Below are 25,841 nucleotides of genomic sequence, written 5' to 3' on the forward strand. Positions count from 1 at the left end.
ATGGAGATGGTTACCAGGTGTGAATATGCCATGGTTGTTGTAACTCTGGTATTTATGATGTTGGGATAGCACCTGATCTGGGCTTATATGTTTAATGATGGTCATGAAGTTATTGTTCTGATGCCTAACATTAAATGGGAGATTTACTAGTGGTTTTATTTTACCATCATTCTTCAACAACCTTAGATTTTCACTCAATAAAATTCCTATTTATACTCAACTAATCTTAACTTATTAATGATCTTTAAATGTCCTCATGCTAAAGCTGTCGTCTTGCTCTATATATTCCTGCAAACAATGAACGTTCCTACAATGTTTGGAAACATTCCAATTTGTTGTACAGCTAACATTAGAATGGTGGATCTAAAACCACGTCTATCTGTCTGTCTGTCTGTCTGTCTGTCTGTCTGTCTGTCTGTCTGTCTGTCTGTCTGTCTGTCTGTCTGTCTGTCTGTCTGTCTGTCTGTTCTGTCTGTCTGTCTGTCTGTTCTGTCTGTCTGTCTGTCTGTCTGTCTGTCTGTCTGTCTGTCTGTCTGTCTGTCTGTCTGTCTGTCTGTCTGTCTGTCTGTCTGTCTGTCTTCCAGTACAGGATTGGCCAGCTGTATATGATCAGCAAGCACAGCCATGAGCAGAGTGAGCGTGGAGAAGGAGTGGAGGTGGTGCAGAACGAACCCTACGAGGACCCCACACATGGACAGGGACAGTTCACAGAAAAACGGGTCTACCTCAACAAGTAAGTGTGTACTCACCAACTGTGTTGGAAAAAGTACTCAATTGACATGAGTGAAAATAAAGGCTTTCCCGAGTGGCGCAACGGTCTAAAGCACTGCACTGCGGTGCTTGAGGCGCCACTACAGATCCAGGCTGTGTCACAGCTGGCCAAGACCGGGAGACCCATGAGGCGGCGCACTATTAGCCCAGCGTCGCCCGGGTTAGGGGAGGGTTTGGCCTGCCGGGATATCCTTGTCACATCGCGCTCTAGCGACTCCTGTGGCAGGCTGGGCAAATGCACGTTTACACGGTCATCAGTTGTACCTCCTACACATTGGCTTCCGGGTTAAGCGAGCGGTCTGTCAAGAAGCAGTGCGGCTTGGTAGGGTTTTGTTTCGGAGGAATCATGGCTCTCAACATTCGCCTCTTCCGAGTTGGTACGGTAGTTGCAGCGATGGGACAAGACTGTAACTACCAATAGGATATCACCAAATTGTGGAGGAAAAAGGGTAAATAGTACACAAAAAATATATGTAAAGTTACTTTAATAGAAAACGACTTAAACGACTTAAGTAAAAGTGAAAGTTTCCCAGTAAAATACTAGTTGAGTAAAAGTATAAAAGTATCTGGATTTATGTGTACAGTGGTGGGGAAAGTACTCAATTGTCACACTTCAGTAAAAGTAAAAAATGAAATGAAATGCTACACATCAAATTCCTCATATTAAGCAAACCAGACGTCAAAAAGCCATGGTCCTGCCAGGTTGAATACTGCCCACAGAAGATACAGTAAACACAGAAGTCACATACTGTATACTCCGAAGGATCCTGTCAAATGATTTAAGCACAAGGTGTTGTGTAGTTTATTCCCATTAGTAAGCTACAGCAGGACTAATCTCCTGGCACTAGCGGAGAGCGTCTGACATATCCTTTGGGAGTGCCATATTCACTGTCTTCATTGGGTGAGTCAGTGCCACTGGAAAGTTTAGGACAGTACTTATCTCCTCCAGGCTAGATGGATGTCATATTGTCATAATGTGTCTCCTCTTCTCGTAGGCCTAGATTAGATAGTTGCATTCAAGACAAGGTAATTTTCATTGATCTCAGTTTGTCAGTGTCAGTAGAGTATCCTAGGCCTACCCTGTCATGTTTGTGGTATCATATTAAAGATTCTGATGATGAATGTCATATAATTGCCTGAAATGTGTTTATAAAATGCTCCTTAAAAATGTTCCTCTAGTTGGGGCTGAATTGCTACACTAAACATGAAACTCACACGCCTCCTATGATGTTGTGTATTTCATTATGATTGTTTACTGTCTGAGTTGGACAGTCTGCCTGTTTTGTCAGCAGTGTTGCTGTAAGAGGTTGTAACGTGTGTAGCTGCCCTGGCTACAGATGTAGGATCTTAGTAGAAATATTAGTAGTGTATTGGAGGTTTAAAAAGGCTTCTGAAGTTTGTAGTTTACACATTGACATTTCAGACTTGATTTTCCTTTACAAAATATGTATCTACCCCCACAAAAATGTAAATGTTATCATGTTCCACATAACAATTCACATTTCCTGTTGCTGCAGAATTATTTTCATGCTGTAGCAAACTTGCTCAAGTTAAGATCTTACATCTGTACTTGGCAGTAGGCCTAAAAAGGGCTTGTTGGACAAGGACATTTTGTGGTGTTTCTTGGTCACATTTATCATGTTTTAAATGATGCAATGTGATTGTAAAAATGTTCAGTTATTTTTGCTGCATTTTTACTGGAAAATGTTGGCCCTGTCACTTTTACTCAAGCCCAGTCACTTTTACTCAGGCCCAGTCACTTTTACTCAGGCCCAGTCACTTTTACTCAGGCCCAGTCACTTTTACTCAGGCCCAGTCACTTTTACTCAGGCCCAGTCACTTTTACCCAGGCCCAGTCACTTTTACTCAGGCCCAGTCACTTTTACTCAGGCCCAGTCACTTTTACTCAGGCCCAGTCATTTTTACCCAGGCCCAGTCACTTACACTCAGGCCCAGTCACTTTTACTCAGGCCCAGTCACTTTTACTCAGGCCCAGTCACTTTTACCCAGGCCCAGTCACTTTTACTCAGGCCCAGTCATTTTTACCCAGGCCCAGTCACTTTCCCTCAGGCCCAGTCACTTTCACTCAGGCCCAGTCACTTTCACTCAGGCCCAGTCACTTTCACTCAGGTCCAGTCACTTTTACTCAGGCCCAGTCACTTTTACTCAGGCCCGGCCATTTTATAATCTAAATCAAATCAAATCAAACTTTATTGGTCACATACACATGGTTAGCATATGTTATTGCGAGTGTAGCAACAGTGCCTTGCGAAAGTATTCGGCCCCCTTGAACTTTGCGACCTTTTGCCACATTTCAGGCTTCAAACATAAAGATATAAAACTGTATTTTTTTGTGAAGAATCAACAACAAGTGGGACACAATCATGAAGTGGAACGACATTTATTGGATATTTCAAACTTTTTTAACAAATCAAAAACTGAAAAATTGGGCGTGCAAAATGATTCAGCCCCCTTAAGTTAATACTTTGAAGCGCCACCTTTTGCTGCGATTACAGCTGTAAGTCGCTTGGGGTATGTCTCTATCAGTTTTGCACATCGAGAGACTGAATTTTTTTTCCCATTCCTCCTTGCAAAACAGCTCGAGCTCAGTGAGGTTGGATGGATGGAGAGCATTTGTGAACAGCAGTTTTCAGTTCTTTCCACAGATTCTCGATTGGATTCAGGTCTGGACTTTGACTTGGCCATTCTAACACCTGGATATGTTTATTTTTGAACCATTCCATTGTAGATTTTGCTTTATGTTTTGCATCATTGTCTTGTTGGAAGACAAATCTCCGTCCCAGTCTCAGGTCTTTTGCAGACTCCATCAGGTTTTCTTCCAGAATGGTCCTGTATTTGGCTCCATCCATCTTCCCATCAATTTTAACCATCTTCCCTGTCCCTGCTGAAGAAAAGCAGGCCCAAACCATGATGCTGCCACAACCATGTTTGACAGTGGGGATGGTGTGTTCAGCTGTGTTGCTTTTACGCCAAACATAACGTTTTACATTGTTGCCAAAAAGTTCAATTTTGGTTTCATCTGACCAGAGCACCTTCTTCCACATGTTTGGTGTGTCTCCCAGGTGGCTTGTGGCAAACTTTAAACAACACTTTTTATGGATATCTTTTTATCTTTTTATGGATAGAAATGGCTTTCTTCTTGCCACTCTTCCATAAAGGCCAGATTTGTGCAATATACGACTGATTGTTGTCCTATGGACAGAGTCTCCCACCTCAGCTGTAGATCTCTGCAGTTCATCCAGAGTGATCATGGGCCTCTTGGCTGCATCTCTGATCAGTCTTCTCCTTGTTTGAGCTGAAAGTTTAGAGGGACGGCCAGGTCTTGGTAGATTTGCAGTGGTCTGATACTCTTTCCATTTCAATATTATCGCTTGCACAGTGCTCCTTGGGATGTTTAAAGCTTGGGAAATCTTTTTGTATCCAAATCCGGCTTTAAACTTCTTCACAACAGTATCTCGGACCTGCCTGGTGTGTTCCTTGTTCTTCATGATGCTCTCTGCGCTTTTAACAGACCTCTGAGGCTATCACAGTGCAGGTGCATTTATACGGAGACTTGATTACACACAGGTGGATTGTATTTATCATCATTAGTCATTTAGGTCAACATTGGATCATTCAGAGATCCTCACTGAACTTCTGGAGAGAGTTTGCTGCACTGGAAGTAAAGGGGCTGAATAATTTTGCACGCCCAATTTTTCAGTTTTTGATTTGTTAAAAAAGTTTGAAATATCCAATAAATGTCGTTCCACTTCATGATTGTGTCCCACTTGTTGTTGATTCTTCACAAAATAATACAGTTTTATATCTTTATGTTTGAAGCCTGAAATGTGGCAAAAGGTCGCAAAGTTCAAGGGGGCTGAATACTTTCGCAAGGCACTGTAAATGCTCGTGCTTCTAATTCCGACAGTGCAGGAATATCTAACAAGTAATCTAACAATTCCACAACAACCACCTAATACACACAAATCTAAAGGGATGGAATAAGAATATGTACATATAAATAAATGGATGAGCAATGACAGAGCGGCATAGGCAAGATGCAATAGATGGTATAAAATACAGTATATACAAATGAGATGAGTAATGTAAGATATGTAAACATTATTAAAGTTATTTGTGATCCATTTACTAAAGTGGCCCATGATTTTGCGAGTCTGTATGTAGGCAGCAGCCTCTCTGTGTTAGTGGTGGCTGTTTAACAGTCTGATGGACTTGAGATGGAAGCAGTTTTTCAGTTTCTCGGTCCCAGCTTTGATGCACCTGTACTGACCTCGCCTTCTGGATGCTAGCGGGATGAACAGGCAGTGGCTCGGGTGGTTGTTGCCCTCTTTTTGGCCTTCCTGTGACATCGGGTGCTGTAGGTGTCCTGGAGGGCAGGTAGTTTGCCGCCGGTGATGCGTTGTGCAGACCACACCACCTTCTGGAGAGCCTTACGGTTGTGGGCGGTGCATTTGCCGTACTAGGCGGTGCTACAGCCCAACAGGATGCTCTCAATTGTGCATCTGTAAAAGTTTGTGAGGGTTTTAGGTGACAAGAACCATTTCTTTAGCCTCCTGAGGTTGAAGAGGCGCTGTTGCGCATTCTTCACCACACTGACTGTGTGGGTGGACCATTTCAGTTTGTCCGTGATGTGTATGCCGAGGAACTTAAATAGTATTGTGATATCCTCATATCATTATGGGTCACTTAATAGAATAGAATGTAACATAATAGAATAGAAAAGAATATAACATTATGGAATGGAATAGTATAGAATAGATCAGAATAGAATGGAATAAAACATACTGTACACAGTAATGGGCTGCCGTATGGACATGGAGGTTCCATAAAACACTCATAAGAGGACATAAAGATTTTAAGACATTATAGGTCTCACAGGTTCTAGCCATAGAAGAGCAATGTATTTTATTGCATGTGTCATTTCAATCCCATTTTCTCTGTTAGTCCATCTCCACACTCTGTTGAACATGATTACTGTGTGAAATTGAATATTTGATTCTCCATTATGTAGATTTAGATCACAATTGAATTTGCTGTTAAACGCACTGGTGAGTCTGAAATACACGTTCTGCTTCACTAATGCCCTTTCTGTGAGTTGGCCCTGGATTTGACCCAATCAGTCACACACTTCCACACACAGAGACACATGATAACATACACACTGCATGCACAAGCAAGCCCACCTGCTCTTTCATACTCAAACATGCATACTGTATACTTCTGTCTCTCTTTCTCTGTCTTTGTCTCTCCCTCACTCTTTCTCCCTATTTCTTTCTTTTTAAAATGTTTTGTTCTTTCTCTTTATCTCAAACACACACATCTTTCTCTTTATCTCAAACACACACATCTTTCTCTTTATCTCAAACACACACACATCTTTCTCTTTATCTCAAACACACACACATCTTTCTCTTTATCTCAAACACACACACATCTTTCTCTTTATCTCAAACACACACACATCTTTCTCTTTATCTCAAACACACACATCTTTCTCTTTATCTCAAACACACACATCTTTCTCTTTATCTCAAACACACACATCTTTCTCTTTATCTCAAACACACACACATCTTTCTCTTTATCTCAAACACACACACATCTTTATCTCAAACACACACACATCTTTCTCTTTATCTCAAACACACACACATCTTTATCTCAAACACACACACATCTTTCTCTTTATCTCAAACACACACATCTTTCTCTTTCTCTTGTAGTAATACTGACAGATCAGAGTCAATCAACTGAGTCACTGACTCATCATCAGAGATGTGACTAGGAACACAGTTTAGCAGAGTGGGTTCATTCCAGTTTGGAAAATGGTCAAGATGCGGTCGCCAATGGAAACAGCCTCCACCAAATCCTCCACCAGCCAGGCAACCGTCACAACCCAAGGGGTTCTTCATGCACTAAGTGGACAGCGTTGTCGGACAGTCACAGAAAGTCCCGGCCCTGCAGTGTGCTGCTCTGGGAAATCCATCAGGTCTAACTGTGTTCCAGACTGTTTCATTCTGATCACAGCAGACCTGCCTGCCTGGCGGAAGGAACTGCTCTCTATTGATTCCATGGGTCTGGTCCCTATGGAGCGTTATCTATCTCCCATTCACTGACTTCATTAGATGTCTGGGAAGCGAGGAGACACTCTGATTGGTTTCCAGGGGGTCAGATAGGTACAAACCGGGTCAGCGATGGGCGACATCTTAAATGGCACCCTAATCCCTTTATAATGCAATATTACTTTTGACCATAGGGAATATAGTGACTTTTGGGAAGCAGGTCATGATAATGGGTGGTACCAGTAATGTATGGTATCTATGGGTTGGACCAGTAATGTATGGTATCTATGGGTGGCACCAGTAATGTATGGTATCTATGGGTGGCACCATTAATGTATGGTATCTATGGGTGGTACCAGTAATGTATGATATATATGGGTGGTACCAGTAATGTATGGTATATATGGGTGATACCAGTAATGTATGGTATCTATGAGTGGTACCAGTAATGTATGGTATCTATGGGTGGGACCAGTAATGTATGATATATATGGGTGGTACCAGTATTGTATGGTATCTATGGGTGGCACCAGTAATGTATGGTATCTATGGGTGGCACCATTAATGTATGGTATCTATGGGTTGGACCAGTAATGCATGGTATATATGGGTGGTACCAGTAATGTATGGTATCTATGGGTGGTACCAGTAATGTATGGTATCTATGGGTGGTACCAGTAATGTATGGTATATATGGGTGGCACCATTAATGTATGGTATCTATGGGTGGTACCAGTAATGTATGGTATCTATGGGTTGGACCAGTAATGCATGGTATATATGGGTGGTACCAGTAATGTATGGTATCTATGGGTGGTACCAGTAATGTATGATATATATGGGTGGCACCATTAATGTATGGTATATATGGGTGGTACCAGTAATGTATGGTATATATGGGTGGTACCAGTAATGTATGGTATCTATGGGTGGTACCAGTAATGTATGGTATCTATGGGTGGGACCAGTAATGTATGATATATATGGGTGGTACCAGTAGTGTATGGTATATATGGGTGGCACCATTAATGTATGGTATCTATGGGTGGTACCAGTAATGTATGGTATCTATGGGTGGTACCAGTAATGTATGATATATATGGGTGGTACCAGTAATGTATGGTGTATATGGGTGGTACCAGTAATGTATGGTATCTATGGGTGGTACCAGTAATGTATGGTATCTATGGGTGGCACCATTACTGTATGGTATCTATGGGTGGTACCAGTAATGTATGGTATCTATGGGTGGTACCTGTAATGTATGATATATATGGGTGGTACCAGTAATGTATGGTAGATATGGGTGGTACCAGTAATGTATGGTATCTATGGGTGGTACCAGTAATGTATGGTATATATGGGTGGTACCAGTAATGTATGGTATCTATGGGTGGTACCAGTAATGTATGGTATATATGGGTGGTACCAGTAATGTATGGTATATATGGGTGGCACCATTAATGTATGGTATCTATGGGTGGTACCAGTAATGTATGGTATATATGGGTGGTACCTGTAATGTATGATATATATGGGTGGTACCAGTAATGTATGGTATATATGGGTGGTACCAGTAATGTATGGTATCTATGGGTGGTACCAGTAATGTATGGTATCTATGGGTGGTACCAGTAATGTATGGTATCTATGGGTGGTACCAGTAATGTATGGTATCTATGGGTGGTACCAGTAATGTATGGTATCTATGGGTGGTACCAGTAATGTATGGTTTCTATGGGTGGTACAGGGTCCCAGTTCACAGGTTACAGATGCCCACTTCTGAAACTCAAGTTTTTAAACGTAATTTCAAAACCTTAGTTCTAATTTAGCACACATTATGTTACCATTCACTTCCCTGTAGAACGTGTGACGGTTTTAGATTTTAAAATGCCAGGCGAGGCAGAAAGAGAAAGAACTGGAAAAGACAGAGAGGAGTGGGGGTTTTCAGACAGAGGTAAGACTGGTAGCTGCCTGTGTGAGCTCTGATGGGAGAGGAGATCAGTGTTGTGTAAGTGGTGGATCATTTAAACAGTCACGTTGGGATGCTATACCTGCCTTCCCACCCACAGACCACCTGCTACCACAGACAGACAAGTACGTAAGTGCGTGTGAGAGTTTGTGTGTGCAGAAAGGGAGGGTGAGGACATAAAAGTGGTCCTCTATACTTTGCTATTTAAAGGTCCGTCAGTGAGAGTGCAATGAACACAGCATGTCAGTCCTCTGTGGAACTGACAGGAGATTAGTGACTGGAGGATCTGTAGACTGGGACCAACAGGAACACAATATTCAGTCCACAGGAGGCTGCTGAGGGGAGGACGGACCATAATATTGGCCGTAACGGAGCGCATGGAATGGCACCAAACACATGGAAACAATGTGTTTTATGTATTTGATACCGTTCCACCAGCCCGTCCTCCCCAATTAAGGTGCCCCCATCCTCATGTGATTCAGCCATCTAATCAACAAGGCTGAGGGAGGGAGGGTTGTGCTCCAACATTACTCAGTCAATTTAGCATTTTGAGTGGGAATCCTCCCCCAGTGGCATTTGGCTGTTTAAAATGGCAGCCGCCCACCTTCTGTTGACAGAGCTATTTGCAACTTTATGGCTGGCCTGGTGCTGCAGTCTGCACTTCTCCAATGTATGATATTGACTGCAGTAAACTACCCCACCCGTGACACCCACAATATTTATGGGTCTGTGTCCCTGATACACAGCCGTTTGGGCTGTAACTGTTGGCTTTTGCTGTTGGGGGCTTTCTGCTTCGATTCATCCTCACAAATGTAGTGTCCGGATGGAATTGGGATAAAATATACTTTATGCCTCTAATAAAGTTTATGCCTCCACCCAAGAGCTCAAAATCTCAGTGTCAATTTAATTTGTTCTCATAGGATTCTTGTCCTCTCTCCTCGTATTTAACAGTTTTAACTCAGCATTTTGCTTTTCCAAACTTTGCCAAAATATAAACATCCACCTCAGCATCACAGCAGCAGACATCTTTGCTGCTCATCCTTCCAGCTCTGGTTCTCTGGTTAGGGTTTAGATAGGACATTCTTGAATGGGTTCTCCCTGATTGGCTACAAGGTCAGACCATGATGGTCACAGAGGTTCCTTTAGTTCTGATTGAGAAAACCCCTGTCTGTGTCCTCTGTGCTCCGTCCTCTCCCTTTTACCGCAGGTTGCCCAGTAACATCACCATCATCTACAGAATTTTGAGCCGCAATGGCCACCCAGCAGTCTCCATTTTCAGCTCCTCACAGCTGGCGCCAGATACTGTATAGGGTCTAACAGTGAGGAAGGGATAGCAAGGGGTGGAAAGGTTCAGGTCTATGATTCAGATGGATGTCGTGTCTTCTCTCGTTTCTGCTTGATGCTGTTCTCTATTTCTCTCACTGTGCTCCACCTTACCTCTACTTCTCCCCTCTTCTTGTCTCTTCTCATCCCTTGTTCCCTTGCTTCTCTCTTTTCTTCACTCTACTCCTCCCTTATTTCATTCAGCTCACTTGTCTTCTTTTGTCTCTTTCAGTAAGCTCCCTAGCTGGGCCAGGGCTGTGGTCCCTAAAATCTTCTATGTGACAGAGAAGGCCTGGAACTACTACCCCTACACCATCACAGGTAACCACTCCTAGGACCATTACACTGTAACACCTCTACACTACTACCTACACCATCACAGGTAACCACTCCAAGGACCATTACACTGTAACACCTCTACACTACTACCTACACCATCACAGAAGAGCAGTACAGGAATGCACAGTGTGTCTGATAATGGAAAGGAGGAAAGGGGATACCTGGTCAGTTGTACAACTGAATGCATGCAACACAAATGTGTCTTCCACATTTAATCCAAGCCCTCTGAATCAGAGAGGTGCGGGGGCTGCCTTTATCGCCATCCACGTCATCAGCGCCCGGGGAGCAGGTGGTGTTGGGGGTTAACTGTCTCGCTCAAGGTGAAGAACGACACATTTTTACATCTTGCCGGCTCGGGGATTCAAACCATGGACTGTACTGTACTCTGATAGACATTGTGATAATAGTCTATAGATAGGTGATGGACTGTACTGTACTCTGATAGACATTGTGATAATAGTCTATAGATAGGTGATGGACTGTACTGTTCTCTGCACAGGGACTGTTTGTTCTGGCTGGCTAGTTTGGACTGGACTGACTAAGAGCTCTATCTGTTCTCAACCTTCTCTATCTGTTCAGACCCAACGTATTCCCTCGCTTCATCCCTCTACCACACACACACACACGAACACACACACGATATTTCTTTCCTCAGAGAGAAGAATCCCAATAGCTTGTTGGGAGGGATGGAGGGAGTGATGGATGATAACATGATGAGAGGATCATATTATTATAGCGCTCTAAAATAAAACAAGCTCCTGCTGCTCCTTGTTGTCCTTCTCAGGTGTCCTCTTAACACATGATGCTCTCTCTCCCTCTCTTCTCTTGTCCCCTCTTTCACTCCCTCTCTCCCTCTCTCTCTCTCTTTTTCTCTCTCTCCATCTCCTCTTGTTAAACTCCCTCCCCTCTTTCACTCCCTCTCTTTCTCTCTCTCCCCCTCCCTCCCATCTTTCTCTCTCTCGCGCTCTCTCTCGCTCTCTCTCTCTGTCTCTCTCTCTCCCTCTCCCTCTCTTTCTCGCTCTCCCCCACCCTCCCATCTTTCTCTCTCTCTCTCTGTTTCTCTCGTTGTCTCTCTCTCTCTCTCCTCTTGTTTAACTCCCTCCCCTCTTTCACTCTCTCTCTCCATCTCTCTCTGGTCCTGGATTCTTCACCTGCTGTGACGCAGAGTACACTGTGAGTATACCACTGATGTTCCTTACACACGCACGCACGCGCACACACACACACACACACACACACTGTGTCACAACCGGCCATTTCACAACCGGCCGTGATGGGGAGTCCTATAGGGCAGTGCACAATTGGCCCAGCGGCGTCCGAGGCTGGGGCGGGGTAGACAGTCATTGTAAATAAGAATTTGTTCTTAACTGACTTGTCTAGTTAAATAAACTAGTAGACATGCAGAGCAGTCTGCCAGAAGTCAAGGGTTAGGTGAGCTGTGCTCTGATGACAGACAGAAGAGTATGACATGTTGTATTCCTGTAGAATTCCATCTCTGTTTTGAATCAGTGAATGGTTCCCCCAGAGATGTACAGAGCAGCAATACAACGCTACAGTAATGCTGTGTGGGTCCTTAAATCCCAAATATAATAGCTAAATTATCCTTGGTATGACCATCTTAAAACAATTCCATATGTTCACTTAATAGCTTAGACTCTTATGTAAAGCACAAGCTCAATTTGATTAGGCTTTGAATGTCATTAAAGGGACTTTAATTCGCCTATAATTTTTCAATGAGTTTTACAGACAGCTTCATCTATTGTTCTGGTTCTATATTTAGCCATTGAGGATTTATTTTCAACCACCTCAGTCTGCGTCCTAAATGGCACCCTTTCCCCTATATACTGCACTTCTTTTGACCAGAGTCCTATGGGCTTTACATAGGGAACAGGATGGTATTTGGGACACAGCCTCATTCATGTATGGGCTTTTACTGAAATTATTAAAGGAGAGCTGCTCGGTTACACAATGCACTGAACCTGGTGTGTGTGTGTGTGTGTGTGTGTGTGTGTGTGTGTGTGTGTGTGTGTGTGTGTGTGTGTGTGTGTGTGTGTGTGTGTGTGTGTGTGTGTGTGTGCGCACTTTAATGAGGCTAAATGAATGGAAGAGATGGAACACGTGCTCGTTAACAGGAGTTGACTACAGTGAACATGTTCAACATGGGGTTCTTGGTTGTGTGCGTCTCCTGCTGTGTAGTTTTGTAGGACAGGAGATGTTATTTAAAGAAACAAAAGGGATGGATGTGCTGAAGATAATGTTGGTTCAGATGAAGATAAGGACACACCCTCTCTCTAGATAAGCACACACACACACACAACCTCCTGCAGCAAGCCTATAGCCTGGGCCCCACCCCATGCTGCTGCGCTGTGGACATATTCATTCCTTCCCATTCTCTCTATTCTAAAGAGACATATGAACACACACACATACAGAAACACACTCACTCACTCATACCGTTATGTAACTGGAGATCTATTGAGCTTTGTTGTAATTGCGGTGTTAAAGAGTTAATCTAATCAAAGCCTATGGTGAGAGCAGTGTGAGTGATAGTTGACTAGCCATGGGGGGATGGGGAGGAAGGTATAAGTGATAGTTGACTAGCCATGGGGGGACAGGGAGGAAGGTATGAGTGATAGTTGACTAGTCATGGGGGGGATGGGGAGGAAGGTATGAGTGATAGTTGACTAGCCATGGGGGGGACGGGGAGGAAGGTATGAGGGATATTTGACTAGCCATGGGGGGGACGGGGAGGAAGGTGTGAGTGATAGTTGACTAGCCATGGGGGGACAGGGAGGAAGGTATGAGTGATAGTTGACTAGCCATGGGGGGACAGGGAGGAAGGTATGAGTGATAGTTGACTAGCCATGGGGGGATGGGGAGGAAGGTATGAGTGATAGTTGACTAGCCATGGGGGGACGGGGAGGAAGGTATGAGTGATAGTTGACTAGCCATGGGGGGACGGGGAGGAAGGTATGAGTGATAGTTGACTAGCCATGGGGGGACGGGAAGGAAGATATGAGTGATAGTTGACTAGCCATGGGGGGACGGGAAGGAAGATATGAGTGATAGTTGACTAGCCATGGGGGACGGGGAGGAAGGTATGAGTGATAGTTGACTAGCCATGGGGGGACAGGGAAGAAGGTATGAGTGATAGTTGACTAGCCATGGGGGGACGGGAAGGAAAGTATAAGTGATAGTTGACTAGCCATGGGGGATGGGGAGGAAGGTATGAGTGATAGTTGACTAGCCATGGGGGAAGGGGAGGAAGGTATGAGTGATAGTTGACTAGCCATGGGGGGACGGAGAGGAAGGTATGAGTGATAGTTGACTAGCCATGGGGGGATGGGGAGGAAGGTATGAGTGATAGTTGACTAGCCATGGGGGGACAGGGAGGAGGTATGAGTGATAGTTGACTAGTCATGGGGGGATGGGGAGGAAGGTATGAGTGATAGTTGACTAGCCAGGGGGGGGTGGGGAGGAAGGTATGAGTGATAGTTGACTAGCCATGGGGGGACGGGGAGGAAGGTATGAGTGATAGTTGACTAGCCATGGGGGGACGGGGAGGAAGGTATGAGTGATAGTTGACTAGCCATGGGGGACGGGGAGGAAGGTATGAGTGATAATTGACTAGCCATGGGGGGACAGGGAGGAAGGTATGAGTGATAGTTGACTAGTCATGGGGGGGATGGTGAGGAAGGTATGAGTGATAGTTGACTAGCCATGGGGGGGGGGCGGGGAGGAAGGTATGAGTGATATTTGACTAGCCATGGGGGGGACGGGAGGAAGGTGTGAGTGATAGTTGACTAGCCATGGGGGGACAGGGAGGAAGGTATGAGTGATAGTTGACTAGCCATGGGGGGACAGGGAGGAAGGTATGAGTGATAGTTGACTAGCCATGGGGGGATGGGGAGGAAGTTATGAGTGATAGTTGACTAGCCATGGGGGGACGGGGAGGAAGGTATGAGTGATAGTTGACTAGCCATGGGGGGACGGGGAGGAAGGTATGAGTGATAGTTGACTAGCCATGGGGGGACGGGAAGGAAGATATGAGTGATAGTTGACTAGCCATGGGGGGACGGGAAGGAAGATATGAGTGATAGTTGACTAGCCATGGGGGACGGGGAGGAAGGTATGAGTGATAGTTGACTAGCCATGGGGGGACAGGGAGGAAGGTACGAGTGATAGTTGACTAGCCATCGGGGGACGGGGAGGAAGGTATGAGTGATAGTTGACTAGCCATGGGGGGACTGGGAGGAAGGTATGAGTGATAGTTGACTAGCCATGGGGGGACGGGAAGGAAAGTATAAGTGACAGTTGACTAGCCATGGGGGACGAGGAGGAAGGTATGAGTGATAGTTGACTAGCCATGGGGGACGGGGAGGAAGGTATGAGTGATAGTTGACTAGCCATGGGGGGACAGGGAGGAAGGTATGAGTGATAGTTGACTAGCCATGGAGGGATGGGGAGGAAGTTATGAGTGATAGTTGACTAGCCATGGGGGGACGGGGAGGAAGGTATGAGTGATAGTTGACTAGCCATGGGGGGACGGGGAGGAAGGTATGAGTGATAGTTGACTAGCCATGGGGGGACGGGAAGGAAGATATGAGTGATAGTTGACTAGCCATGGGGGGACGGGAAGGAAGATATGAGTGATAGTTGACTAGCCATGGGGGACGGGGAGGAAGGTATGAGTGATAGTTGACTAGCCATGGGGGGACAGGGAGGAAGGTACGAGTGATAGTTGACTAGCCATCGGGGGACGGGGAGGAAGGTATGAGTGATAGTTGACTAGCCATGGGGGGACTGGGAGGAAGGTATGAGTGATAGTTGACTAGCCATGGGGGGACGGGAAGGAAAGTATAAGTGACAGTTGACTAGCCATGGGGGACGAGGAGGAAGGTATGAGTGATAGTTGACTAGCCATGGGGGACGGGGAGGAAGGTATGAGTGATAGTTGACTAGCCATGGGGGGACAGGGAGGAAGGTATGAGTGATAGTTGACTAGCCATGGGGGGACGGGAAGGAAGATATGAGTGATAGTTGACTAGCCATGGGGGGACGGGAAGGAAGATATGAGTGATAGTTGACTAGCCATGGGGGACGGGGAGGAAGGTATGAGTGATAGTTGACTAGCCATGGGGGACAGGGAGGAAGGTATGAGTGATAGTTGACTAGCCATGGGGGACAGGGAGGAAGGTATGAGTGATAGTTGACTAGCCATGGGGGGACGGGGAGGAAGGTATGAGTGATAGTTGACTAGCCATGGGGGATGGGGAGGAAGGTATGAGTGATAATTGACTAGCCATGGGGGGACAGGGAGGAAGGTATGAGTGATAGTTGACTAGCCATGGGGGGACAGGGAGGAAGGTATGAGTGATAGTTGACTAGCCATGGGGGGACGGGGAGGAAGGTATGAGTGATAGTTGACTAGCCATGGGGGGACGGGGAGGAAGGTATGAGTGATAGTTGACTAGCCATGGGGGGGACGGGGAGGAAGGTATGAGTGATAGTTGACTAGCCATGGGGGACAGGGAGGAAGGTATGAGTGATAGTTGACTAGCCATGGGGGGGATGGGGAGGAAGGTATGAGTGATAGTTGACTAGCCATGGGGGGACAGGGAGGAAGGTATGAGTGATAGTTGACTAGCCATGGGGGGACGGGAAGGAAAGTATAAGTGATAGTTGACTAGCCATGGGGGACGAGGAGGAGGGTATGAGTGATAGTTGACTAGCCATGGGGGACGGGGAGGAAGTTATGAGTGATAGTTGACTAGCCATGGGGGGACAGGGAGGAAGGTATGAGTGATAGTTGACTAGCCATGGGGGACGGGGAGGAAGGTATGAGTGATAGTTGACTAGCCATTGGGGGACGGGAAGGAAAGTATAAGTGATAGTTGACTAGCCATGGGGGGACTGGGAGGAAGGTATGAGTGATAGTTGACTAGCCGTGGGGGGATTGGGGGGACGTTCAGGGTGTGGACGAGGAGCCAGTAAATCCACAGGGCGATATAATATAATCATTATTACTGAAGACAGGGGCAATAAAACACACGCAATCACTAGTTGACTAGCCATGGGGGGACAGGGAGGAAGGTATGAGTGATAGTTGACTAGCCATGGGGGGACGGGAAGGAAGATATGAGTGATAGTTGACTAGCCATGGGGGGACGGGAAGGAAGATATGAGTGATAGTTGACTAGCCATGGGGGACGGGGAGGAAGGTATGAGTGATAGTTGACTAGCCATGGGGGGACAGGGAGGAAGGTACGAGTGATAGTTGACTAGCCATCGGGGGACGGGGAGGAAGGTATGAGTGATAGTTGACTAGCCATGGGGGGACTGGGAGGAAGGTATGAGTGATAGTTGACTAGCCATGGGGGGACGGGAAGGAAAGTATAAGTGACAGTTGACTAGCCATGGGGGACGAAGAGGAAGGTATGAGTGATAGTTGACTAGCCATGGGGGACGGGGAGGAAGGTATGAGTGATAGTTGACTAGCCATGGGGGGACAGGGAGGAAGGTATGAGTGATAGTTGACTAGCCATGGGGGGACGGGAAGGAAGATATGAGTGATAGTTGACTAGCCATGGGGGGACGGGAAGGAAGGTATGAGTGATAGTTGACTAGCCATGGGGGGATGGGGAGGAAGGTATGAGTGATAGTTGACTAGCCAGGGGGGGGTGGGGAGGAAGGTATGAGTGATAGTTGACTAGCCATGGGGGGACGGGGAGGAAGGTATGAGTGATAGTTGACTAGCCATGGGGGGACGGGGAGGAAGGTATGAGTGATAGTTGACTAGCCATGGGGGACGGGGAGGAAGGTATGAGTGATAATTGACTAGCCATGGGGGGACAGGGAGGAAGGTATGAGTGATAGTTGACTAGTCATGGGGGGGATGGTGAGGAAGGTATGAGTGATAGTTGACTAGCCATGGGGGGGACGGGGAGGAAGGTATGAGTGATATTTGACTAGCCATGGGGGGGACGGGAGGAAGGTGTGAGTGATAGTTGACTAGCCATGGGGGGACAGGGAGGAAGGTATGAGTGATAGTTGACTAGCCATGGGGGGACAGGGAGGAAGGTATGAGTGATAGTTGACTAGCCATGGAGGGATGGGGAGGAAGTTATGAGTGATAGTTGACTAGCCATGGGGGGACGGGGAGGAAGGTATGAGTGATAGTTGACTAGCCATGGGGGGACGGGGAGGAAGGTATGAGTGATAGTTGACTAGCCATGGGGGGACGGGAAGGAAGATATGAGTGATAGTTGACTAGCCATGGGGGGACGGGAAGGAAGATATGAGTGATAGTTGACTAGCCATGGGGGACGGGGAGGAAGGTATGAGTGATAGTTGACTAGCCATGGGGGGACAGGGAGGAAGGTACGAGTGATAGTTGACTAGCCATCGGGGGACGGGGAGGAAGGTATGAGTGATAGTTGACTAGCCATGGGGGGACTGGGAGGAAGGTATGAGTGATAGTTGACTAGCCATGGGGGGACGGGAAGGAAAGTATAAGTGACAGTTGACTAGCCATGGGGGACGAGGAGGAAGGTATGAGTGATAGTTGACTAGCCATGGGGGACGGGGAGGAAGGTATGAGTGATAGTTGACTAGCCATGGGGGGACAGGGAGGAAGGTATGAGTGATAGTTGACTAGCCATGGGGGGACGGGAAGGAAGATATGAGTGATAGTTGACTAGCCATGGGGGGACGGGAAGGAAGATATGAGTGATAGTTGACTAGCCATGGGGGACGGGGAGGAAGGTATGAGTGATAGTTGACTAGCCATGGGGGACAGGGAGGAAGGTATGAGTGATAGTTGACTAGCCATGGGGGACGGGGAGGAAGGTATGAGTGATAGTTGACTAGCCATGGGGGGACGGGGAGGAAGGTATGAGTGATAGTTGACTAGCCATGGGGGATGGGGAGGAAGGTATGAGTGATAATTGACTAGCCATGGGGGGACAGGGAGGAAGGTATGAGTGATAGTTGACTAGCCATGGGGGGACAGGGAGGAAGGTATGAGTGATAGTTGACTAGCCATGGGGGGACGGGGAGGAAGGTATGAGTGATAGTTGACTAGCCATGGGGGGACGGGGAGGAAGGTATGAGTGATAGTTGACTAGCCATGGGGGGGACGGGGAGGAAGGTATGAGTGATAGTTGACTAGCCATGGGGGACAGGGAGGAAGGTATGAGTGATAGTTGACTAGCCATGGGGGGGATGGGGAGGAAGGTATGAGTGATAGTTGACTAGCCATGGGGGGACAGGGAGGAAGGTATGAGTGATAGTTGACTAGCCATGGGGGGACGGGAAGGAAAGTATAAGTGATAGTTGACTAGCCATGGGGGACGAGGAGGAGGGTATGAGTGATAGTTGACTAGCCATGGGGGACGGGGAGGAAGTTATGAGTGATAGTTGACTAGCCATGGGGGGACAGGGAGGAAGGTATGAGTGATAGTTGACTAGCCATGGGGGACGGGGAGGAAGGTATGAGTGATAGTTGACTAGCCATTGGGGGACGGGAAGGAAAGTATAAGTGATAGTTGACTAGCCATGGGGGGACTGGGAGGAAGGTATGAGTGATAGTTGACTAGCCGTGGGGGGATTGGGGGGAGGTTCAGGGTGTGGACGAGGAGCCAGTAAATCCACAGGGCGATATAATATAATCATTATTACTGAAGACAGGGGCAATAAAACACACGCAATCACACTCAGCATGACACACACACATGCGTACACGTGCACACACACACACACACACACACTGCCCATAAAACACCTCACCCTGCAGGCTGACCACAAAGACCCAGGAATATATTCCCTCTGTCTTTCCTGAGCTTGTATGGATAGTGGTAGAAAGATTCTATCCCATCTCCCATGGAGATCAGTTTCCCCAGTGCTCCACACCTTGTTGGAGATGATTCGGATTTAACCACTCTACATTTAGGTTATGTCCCAAATGGGCAATAGCCTATGTAGTGTTTTGACCAAGGCCCACTATGGGGCCAACATAGTGCGTCCTGGTCAACAATAGTGCACTACATAGGCAATAGGGTACTATTTGGGACTCAGACATAACAAGTCAAAATATTGTCTTAATGTGTCTATATTCTGTGTGTAATCTCCTGCTGTTCTCTCCTCTTCTCTAGTGTTCCTTTCTGCCAAAGTTCTCCATTCACATAGAGACCAAGTATGAGGACAACAAAGGCAGCAATGACAATGTCAGTATGGTTGTCTGTGCATGGTCATGGTGTGTGTCTGTGCATGGTCATGGTGTGTGTCTGTGCATGGTCATGGTGTGTGTCTGTGCATGGTCATGGTGTGTGTCTGTGCATGGTCATGGTGTGTGTCTGTGCATGGTCATGGTGTGTGTCTGTGCATGGTCATGGTGTGTGTCTGTGAGTGGTCATGGTGTGTGACTGTGAGTGGGCATGGTGTGTGTCTGTGAGTGGTCATGGTGTGTGTCTGTGAGTGGTCATGGTGTGTGTCTGTGAGTGGTCATGGTGTGTGTCTGTGAGTGGTCATGGTGTGTGTCTGTGCATGGTCATGGTGTGTGTCTGTGAGTGGTCATGGTGTGTGACTGTGAGTGGGCATGGTGTGTGTCTGTGAGTGGTCATGGTGTGTGTCTGTGAGTGGTCATGGTGTGTCTGTGAGTGGTCATGGTGTGTGTCTGTGAGTGGTCATGGTGTGTGTCTGTGAGTGGTCATGGTGTGTGTCTGTGCATGGTCATGGTGTGTGTCTGTGCATGGTCATGGTGTGTGTCTGTGAGTGGTCATGGTGTGTGTCTGTGAGTGGTCATGGTGTGTGTCTGTGAGTGGTCATGGTGTGTGACTGTGAGTGGTCATGGTGTGTGTCTGTGAGTGGTCATGGTGTGTGTCTGTGAGTGATCATGGTGTGTGTCTGTGAGTGGTCATGGTGTGTGTCTGTGAGTGGTCATGGTGTGTGCACTTGAATGCCACATACAACATTCAGTCCCATCTTTTTCTCTCACTTCTAAACGAGTGGATGGAGTCAGAACAGGGGGATGCTGGGATGAATAAGAACACGGGTCTAATATATTCACGATGCCCCAACCAACTCATCAGAATGCACGTTTATTTCATTGGCTAGGCTCTCCCTCACTAAAATCAGTGAGATTACCATTCAGTCTGTGGGCTTCAGGGCCCATATTCATAAAGCATCTTTATTAGGAGTGCTGATCTAGGATCAGGTTCCCCTTGTTCAAGTCAAAACTGGTCCTAGATCAGCACTCCAACTCTGAGAGGCTTTATTAGGCCTCCGAGTCAAGTGGAAGTGGTTCTTTCTCCAGCCTTTCAATGTGGAGCATATCAAATCAAGTTGGATATGGGTTAATCCGTTGGGGTGGCAGGTAGCCTAGTGGTTAGAGCATTGGGCCAGTAACCGAAAGGTTGCTAGATCAAATCCCTGAGCTGACAAGGTAAAAATCTGTCATTCTGCCCCTAAACAAGGTAGTTAACCCACTGTTCCTAGGCTGTCATTGTAAATAAGAATTTGTTCTTAACTGACTTGCCTAGTTAAATAAAATGTGGATAACTGTGGGGTAAAGGCTGTGTGATAGGAGAGTTTATATCGTATACCTCTGTGATAGGAGAGTTTATATCGTATACCTCTGTGATAGGAGAGTTTATATCGTATACCTCTGTGATAGGAGAGTCTATATCGTATACCTCTGTGATAGGAGAGTTTATATCGTATACCTCTGTGATAGGAGAGTCTATATCGTATACCTCTGTGATAGGAGAGTCTATATCGTATACCTCTGTGATAGGAGAGTTTATATCGTATACCTCTGTGATAGGAGAGTCTATATCGTATACCTCTGTGATAGGAGAGTTTATATCGTATACCTCTGTGATAGGAGAGTTTATATCGTATACCTCTGTGATAGGAGAGTTTATATCGAATACCTCTGTGTTAGGAGAGTTTATATCGAATACCTCTTTGTTAGGAGAGTTTCAATAATGCATTATCTTGGTTGGGTTTGCTATCAGATGCCCATTGCTTCATGTTACACAATGGGTTTACTCATAACTCATCCCCCTTCTTCTGGTTTGAAGGACATGTCAAGGACATCCTTGGTACACCAAGGTCTTACTCTGTCACATATCTGCATCTCAAATGACAATCTATTCCCTATGTAGTGCACTACTTTTGACCAGAGCCATGCACTGCATAGGCAATAGGGTGCCATTTGAGATGTAGACAACAGTTGTTTTCAGCCACGTTCGCCTGCTGCACCTTCTCTTTGTGAGAGTTGGTATGTCAGGGAGAAAGGGATGATTGCCTACAGCTCCTTGGCTACATATTTAAATTCCCTACAGTATGAAGGACTGATATCCAGACAACCAGAGTTGAGAGAAGGGGGAGTAAGATAGAAAGGAAATAAGATATAGGGAGATATTGTGTGTATCTGTCTGCATGTCTGATCCAGTCCTTTAAACAAGGACTGTTGCTTCTTGTTCCTCTCACCACTGATCCTCATTTCCTGGTGGGGGACACATTCACATTACCATTCCACAACATTTACATGATGTCATATCATAAAACTGATCTTGTCTGTCCTGGGTCGTGTTCATTAGGACATAACGGAAACCATTTCAAAACGTTTTGCTATAGACAAAAGAAACGTTTCTTATTGGACATTTCCAGGTAATCCCTCCCTGTTTCAGCTGATTTTCTTGTGTTTGGTGCAAAACGAACACGACCCTGACTTCATTCCTGAGACTAAAGTATGTATTTGCTGAATTTTAAATTCATCCCATCAATGCCTCAATTTCCCAAGGCTTACTTCCTCTACTCTCAAAGACATCATTATTCAGTTCAGTTTTTCATCCTCTCAGTCTACTTATCATGCAAAGGTTGGTAGATGAATATACATTGATGTCAGTAATGGATGGATTTTTGTCTGGATTATTCAACTATTTCAAGGAGGTTATTACTGCACCAGCTCTGTCTCTGTCTCTCCTGTTTCTTTCTCCCTGCTAAATGAGCTAAATGTATCCTCCGGGCGAAAGCACCTGTCACCTGACGAGGTCTAATGGCTTTAATGGGGAAAGGAGTAAAGCATTCATAACCGTTAAAAGCCTCGCTTTCCTCCTTCAAACAATGTGATTCTCTATATGATTGGCAGCTCTGGCCGATCAGTATCATGAAATGATCAGTATCATGAAATGCTCGCTCGCTCAACTTACCCAAACATCAGCGCTCCACCTAGTGGCTGCTGTGGGAATGACCGTTGATTGAGCCTCACTCCTAAGATCACTGATATACATCTACATAGATAAGGTGTTGCTGAAATACAACGTCCTCATCATGGAGAACAGTTGATTATGTTCTCTCTCTTTCTCTCTCTCTCTCTAAAATGACATGCCCATCTCTTTTTCTCTATCCCTCAGATCTTTGACAGCGAGCCCAAAGGGGAGGAGGAGATAGAGGTGTGCTTAGTGGATATCGCCTACGACGAGATCCCAGAGCGCTACTACAAGGAGTCTGAGGTGAGGAGGTCAAAGGTTAGAAGTCAAGGGTTAGGAATCCCAAGTCACTGTTTCAGCAGCAGTGGACTTCGACAGTCACAATTCTCCATCGTTTTCCAGTACAAGTGTGTACTTGTACACTCACCGGCATGGATATAAAACCATATAATTGGTGTAAGCATTGGCTGGCGTGAGTTTCTACCATTGTTAAACCCATGTTAGAAAGTGTGGAAGTGTACTTTTTGGGAGGAGTGGGGGGGGGTGAGCTCTGGGTGCTAGCAACCTGGTTGTTTCACAAAGTCAGAAAAAGTGTAAGAGTCTGATAACAAAATATCTAAGAGAATATAGTCTTAGAAAAACTGCACTATCTAGAACCTAAAAGGTTTCTTTGGCTGACCCCATAGGAGAACCCTTTGAAGAACCCTTTTTTGGTTCCAGGTAGAACTACTTTGGTTCTAGGTTGAACCCTTCTACCTGGAACCAAAAAGGGTTCTCCTATGGGGACAGCCGAAAACCCTTATGGAACCCTTTTTTCTAAGAGTGTTTACAAATCCCCATTTCTCTCATATCTCATTTGCTCATTTCTCCTCTCAGCCCTGATGGTCAGCTAGCTGCTAGTTTCATCAGAGAGAGAGACCTCAAGCTGGTCATATCTCCCCTCTCAGCCCTGAGGGTCAGCTAGCTGCTAGTTTAATCAGAGAGAGAGACCTCTAGCTGGTCATATCTCCCCTCTCAGCCCGAGGGTCAGCTAGCTGCTAGTTTCATCAGAGAGAGAGACCTCTAGCTGGTCATATCTCCCCTCTCAGCCCTGAGGGTCAGCTAGCTGCTAGTTTAATCAGAGAGAGAGACCTCTAGCTGGTCATATCTCCCCTCTCAGCCCGAGGGTCAGCTAGCTGCTAGTTTCATCAGAGAGAGAGACCTCAAACTGGTCATATCTCCCCTCTCAGCCCGAGGGTCAGCTAGCCGCTAGTTTAATCAGAGAGAGAGACCTCTAGCTGGTCATATCTCCCCTCTCAGCCCTGAGGGTCAGCTAGCTGCTAGTTTCATCAGAGAGAGAGACCTCTATGGTCATATCTCCCCTCTCAGCCCTGAGGGTCAGCTAGCTGCTAGTTTCATCAGATAGAGAGACCTCTATGGTCATATCTCCCCTCTCAGCCCCGAGGGTCAGCTAGCTGCTAGTTTCATCAGAGAGAGAGACCTCTAGCTGGTCATATCTCCCCTCTCAGCCCTGAGGGTCAGCTAGCTGCTAGTTTCATCAGAGAGAGAGACCTCTAGCTGGTCTTGGCTGCCATTAACCATGTTCACTGCTGTGTCCCTGCTCTCCTTCACGTTCCATTCTTTTCTCTTCACAAGCCTCAGGGAGGGTTGATGTAGGGGTGGATGGAGGGAAGGGGGTGGAGGAATGGAGGAATACACGGCGTTATCTTCCTCAAACAGCCTCTTAAAGCTTCTCACTCCTCTGATCACCAACTGGCTATCTGCCTCGCCATACGTGTGTGTGTGTGTGGGGGGGGGGGCTCTAATACCATGTCTGTTATTAGAGTCAGGGGGACAGCAATGGATCTGTCTTTTATGTTTGACCAGAGGACGGGGATTGATGCCCTAGCCATCAGATGCTTTTTCCTGGAATACAATACAATGTCAACCAGCCTATTTAAGTATATTTGATTTGATCTGAGCCAGTTTTAGATCCCTGATACCTGCTGTGTTCAGGAGAGCATAGACTTAGTCTTATATGTTGCCAACTGCAGTAACGTTTCACCTGTCATAGTTCAAATGTAAGTACAAAGAGACAAATGGTCATACTATTACATTAAGCTAGGGCTGCAAAATTCTGGTAAATTTCCCCAAATTTTCCAGAAATCCTGGTTGGAATATTCCTGGAATCAGGAGGGAATAAACAAATAAATTGGAATATTCCAACCAGGATTTACAGAAACCTGGGAATTTTGGGAAAGTTGCTGGAATTTTGCAACCCAAATTCACATTATACCAGAACAATGATATACAGTTGAAGTCGGAAGCTTACATACACCTTAGCCAAATACATTTAAACTCAGTTTTTCACAATGACATTTAATCCTAGTAAAAATTCCCTGTCTTACGTCAGATAGGATCATCATTTGATTTTAAGAATGTGAAATGTCAGAATAATAGTAGAGTGATTTATTTATTTCATCACATTCCCAGTGGGTCAGAAGTTTACATACACTCCATTAGTATTTCGTAACATTGCCTTTAAATTGTTTAACTTGGGTCAAACGTTTCAGGTAGCCTTCCACAAGCTTCCCACAATAAGTTATGGTGAATGGTGAATTTTGGCCCATTCCTCCTGGCAGAGGTGGTGTAACTGAGTCAGGTTTATAGGCCTTCTTTCCCGCACACGCTTTTTCAGTTCTGCTCACAAATCTTATATAGGATTGAGTTCAGGGCTTTGTGGTGGCCACTCCAATACCTTTGTTGTCCTTAAGCCATTTTGCCACAACTTTGGAAGTATACTTGGGGTCATTGTACATTTGGAAGACCCATTTGCGACCAAGCTTTAACTTCTTGACTGATATCTTGAGATGTTGCTTCAATATATCCACATAATTTTCCTTTCTCAAGATGACATCTATTTTGTGAAGTGCATCAGTCCCTCCTGCAGCAATGCACCCCCAACAACATGATGCTGCCACCCCCATGCTTCACGGTTGGGATGGTGTTCTTCTATTGTTGTTTCATCAGACCAGAGGACATTTCTCCAAAAAGTACAATCTTTGTCCCCATGTTCAGTTGCAAACCGTAGTCTGGCTTTTTTATGGCGGTTTTGGAGCAGTTGCTTCTTTCTTGCTGAGCTGCCGTTCAGGTTATGTC

The 25,841-nt window shown here is 46.0% G+C and overlaps 1 protein-coding gene across 2 annotated transcripts in view; it reads left to right on the plus strand.

The window, feature by feature from the left end:
* LOC110514490 (cytoplasmic phosphatidylinositol transfer protein 1-like) overlaps window positions 1-25,841 on the plus strand; it is a 114,392-nt gene that overhangs the window by 77,686 nt on the left and 10,865 nt on the right. Inside the window, exons 2-6 of one of the 2 annotated variants that reach the window (XM_036972960.1) lie at window positions 585-733; window positions 10,382-10,470; window positions 11,654-11,661; window positions 19,641-19,712; window positions 22,908-23,006. In XM_036972960.1, coding sequence (XP_036828855.1) covers window positions 585-733; window positions 10,382-10,470; window positions 11,654-11,661; window positions 19,641-19,712; window positions 22,908-23,006 — 417 coding nt within the window. The remainder of the gene's footprint in view (window positions 1-584; window positions 734-10,381; window positions 10,471-11,653; window positions 11,662-19,640; window positions 19,713-22,907; window positions 23,007-25,841) is intronic. The other variant, XM_036972961.1, reaches the window with a different exon arrangement.

Source organism: Oncorhynchus mykiss, unplaced genomic scaffold, assembly GCF_013265735.2.
Source record: "Oncorhynchus mykiss isolate Arlee unplaced genomic scaffold, USDA_OmykA_1.1 un_scaffold_215, whole genome shotgun sequence".
Taxonomy (NCBI): domain Eukaryota; kingdom Metazoa; phylum Chordata; class Actinopteri; order Salmoniformes; family Salmonidae; genus Oncorhynchus; species Oncorhynchus mykiss.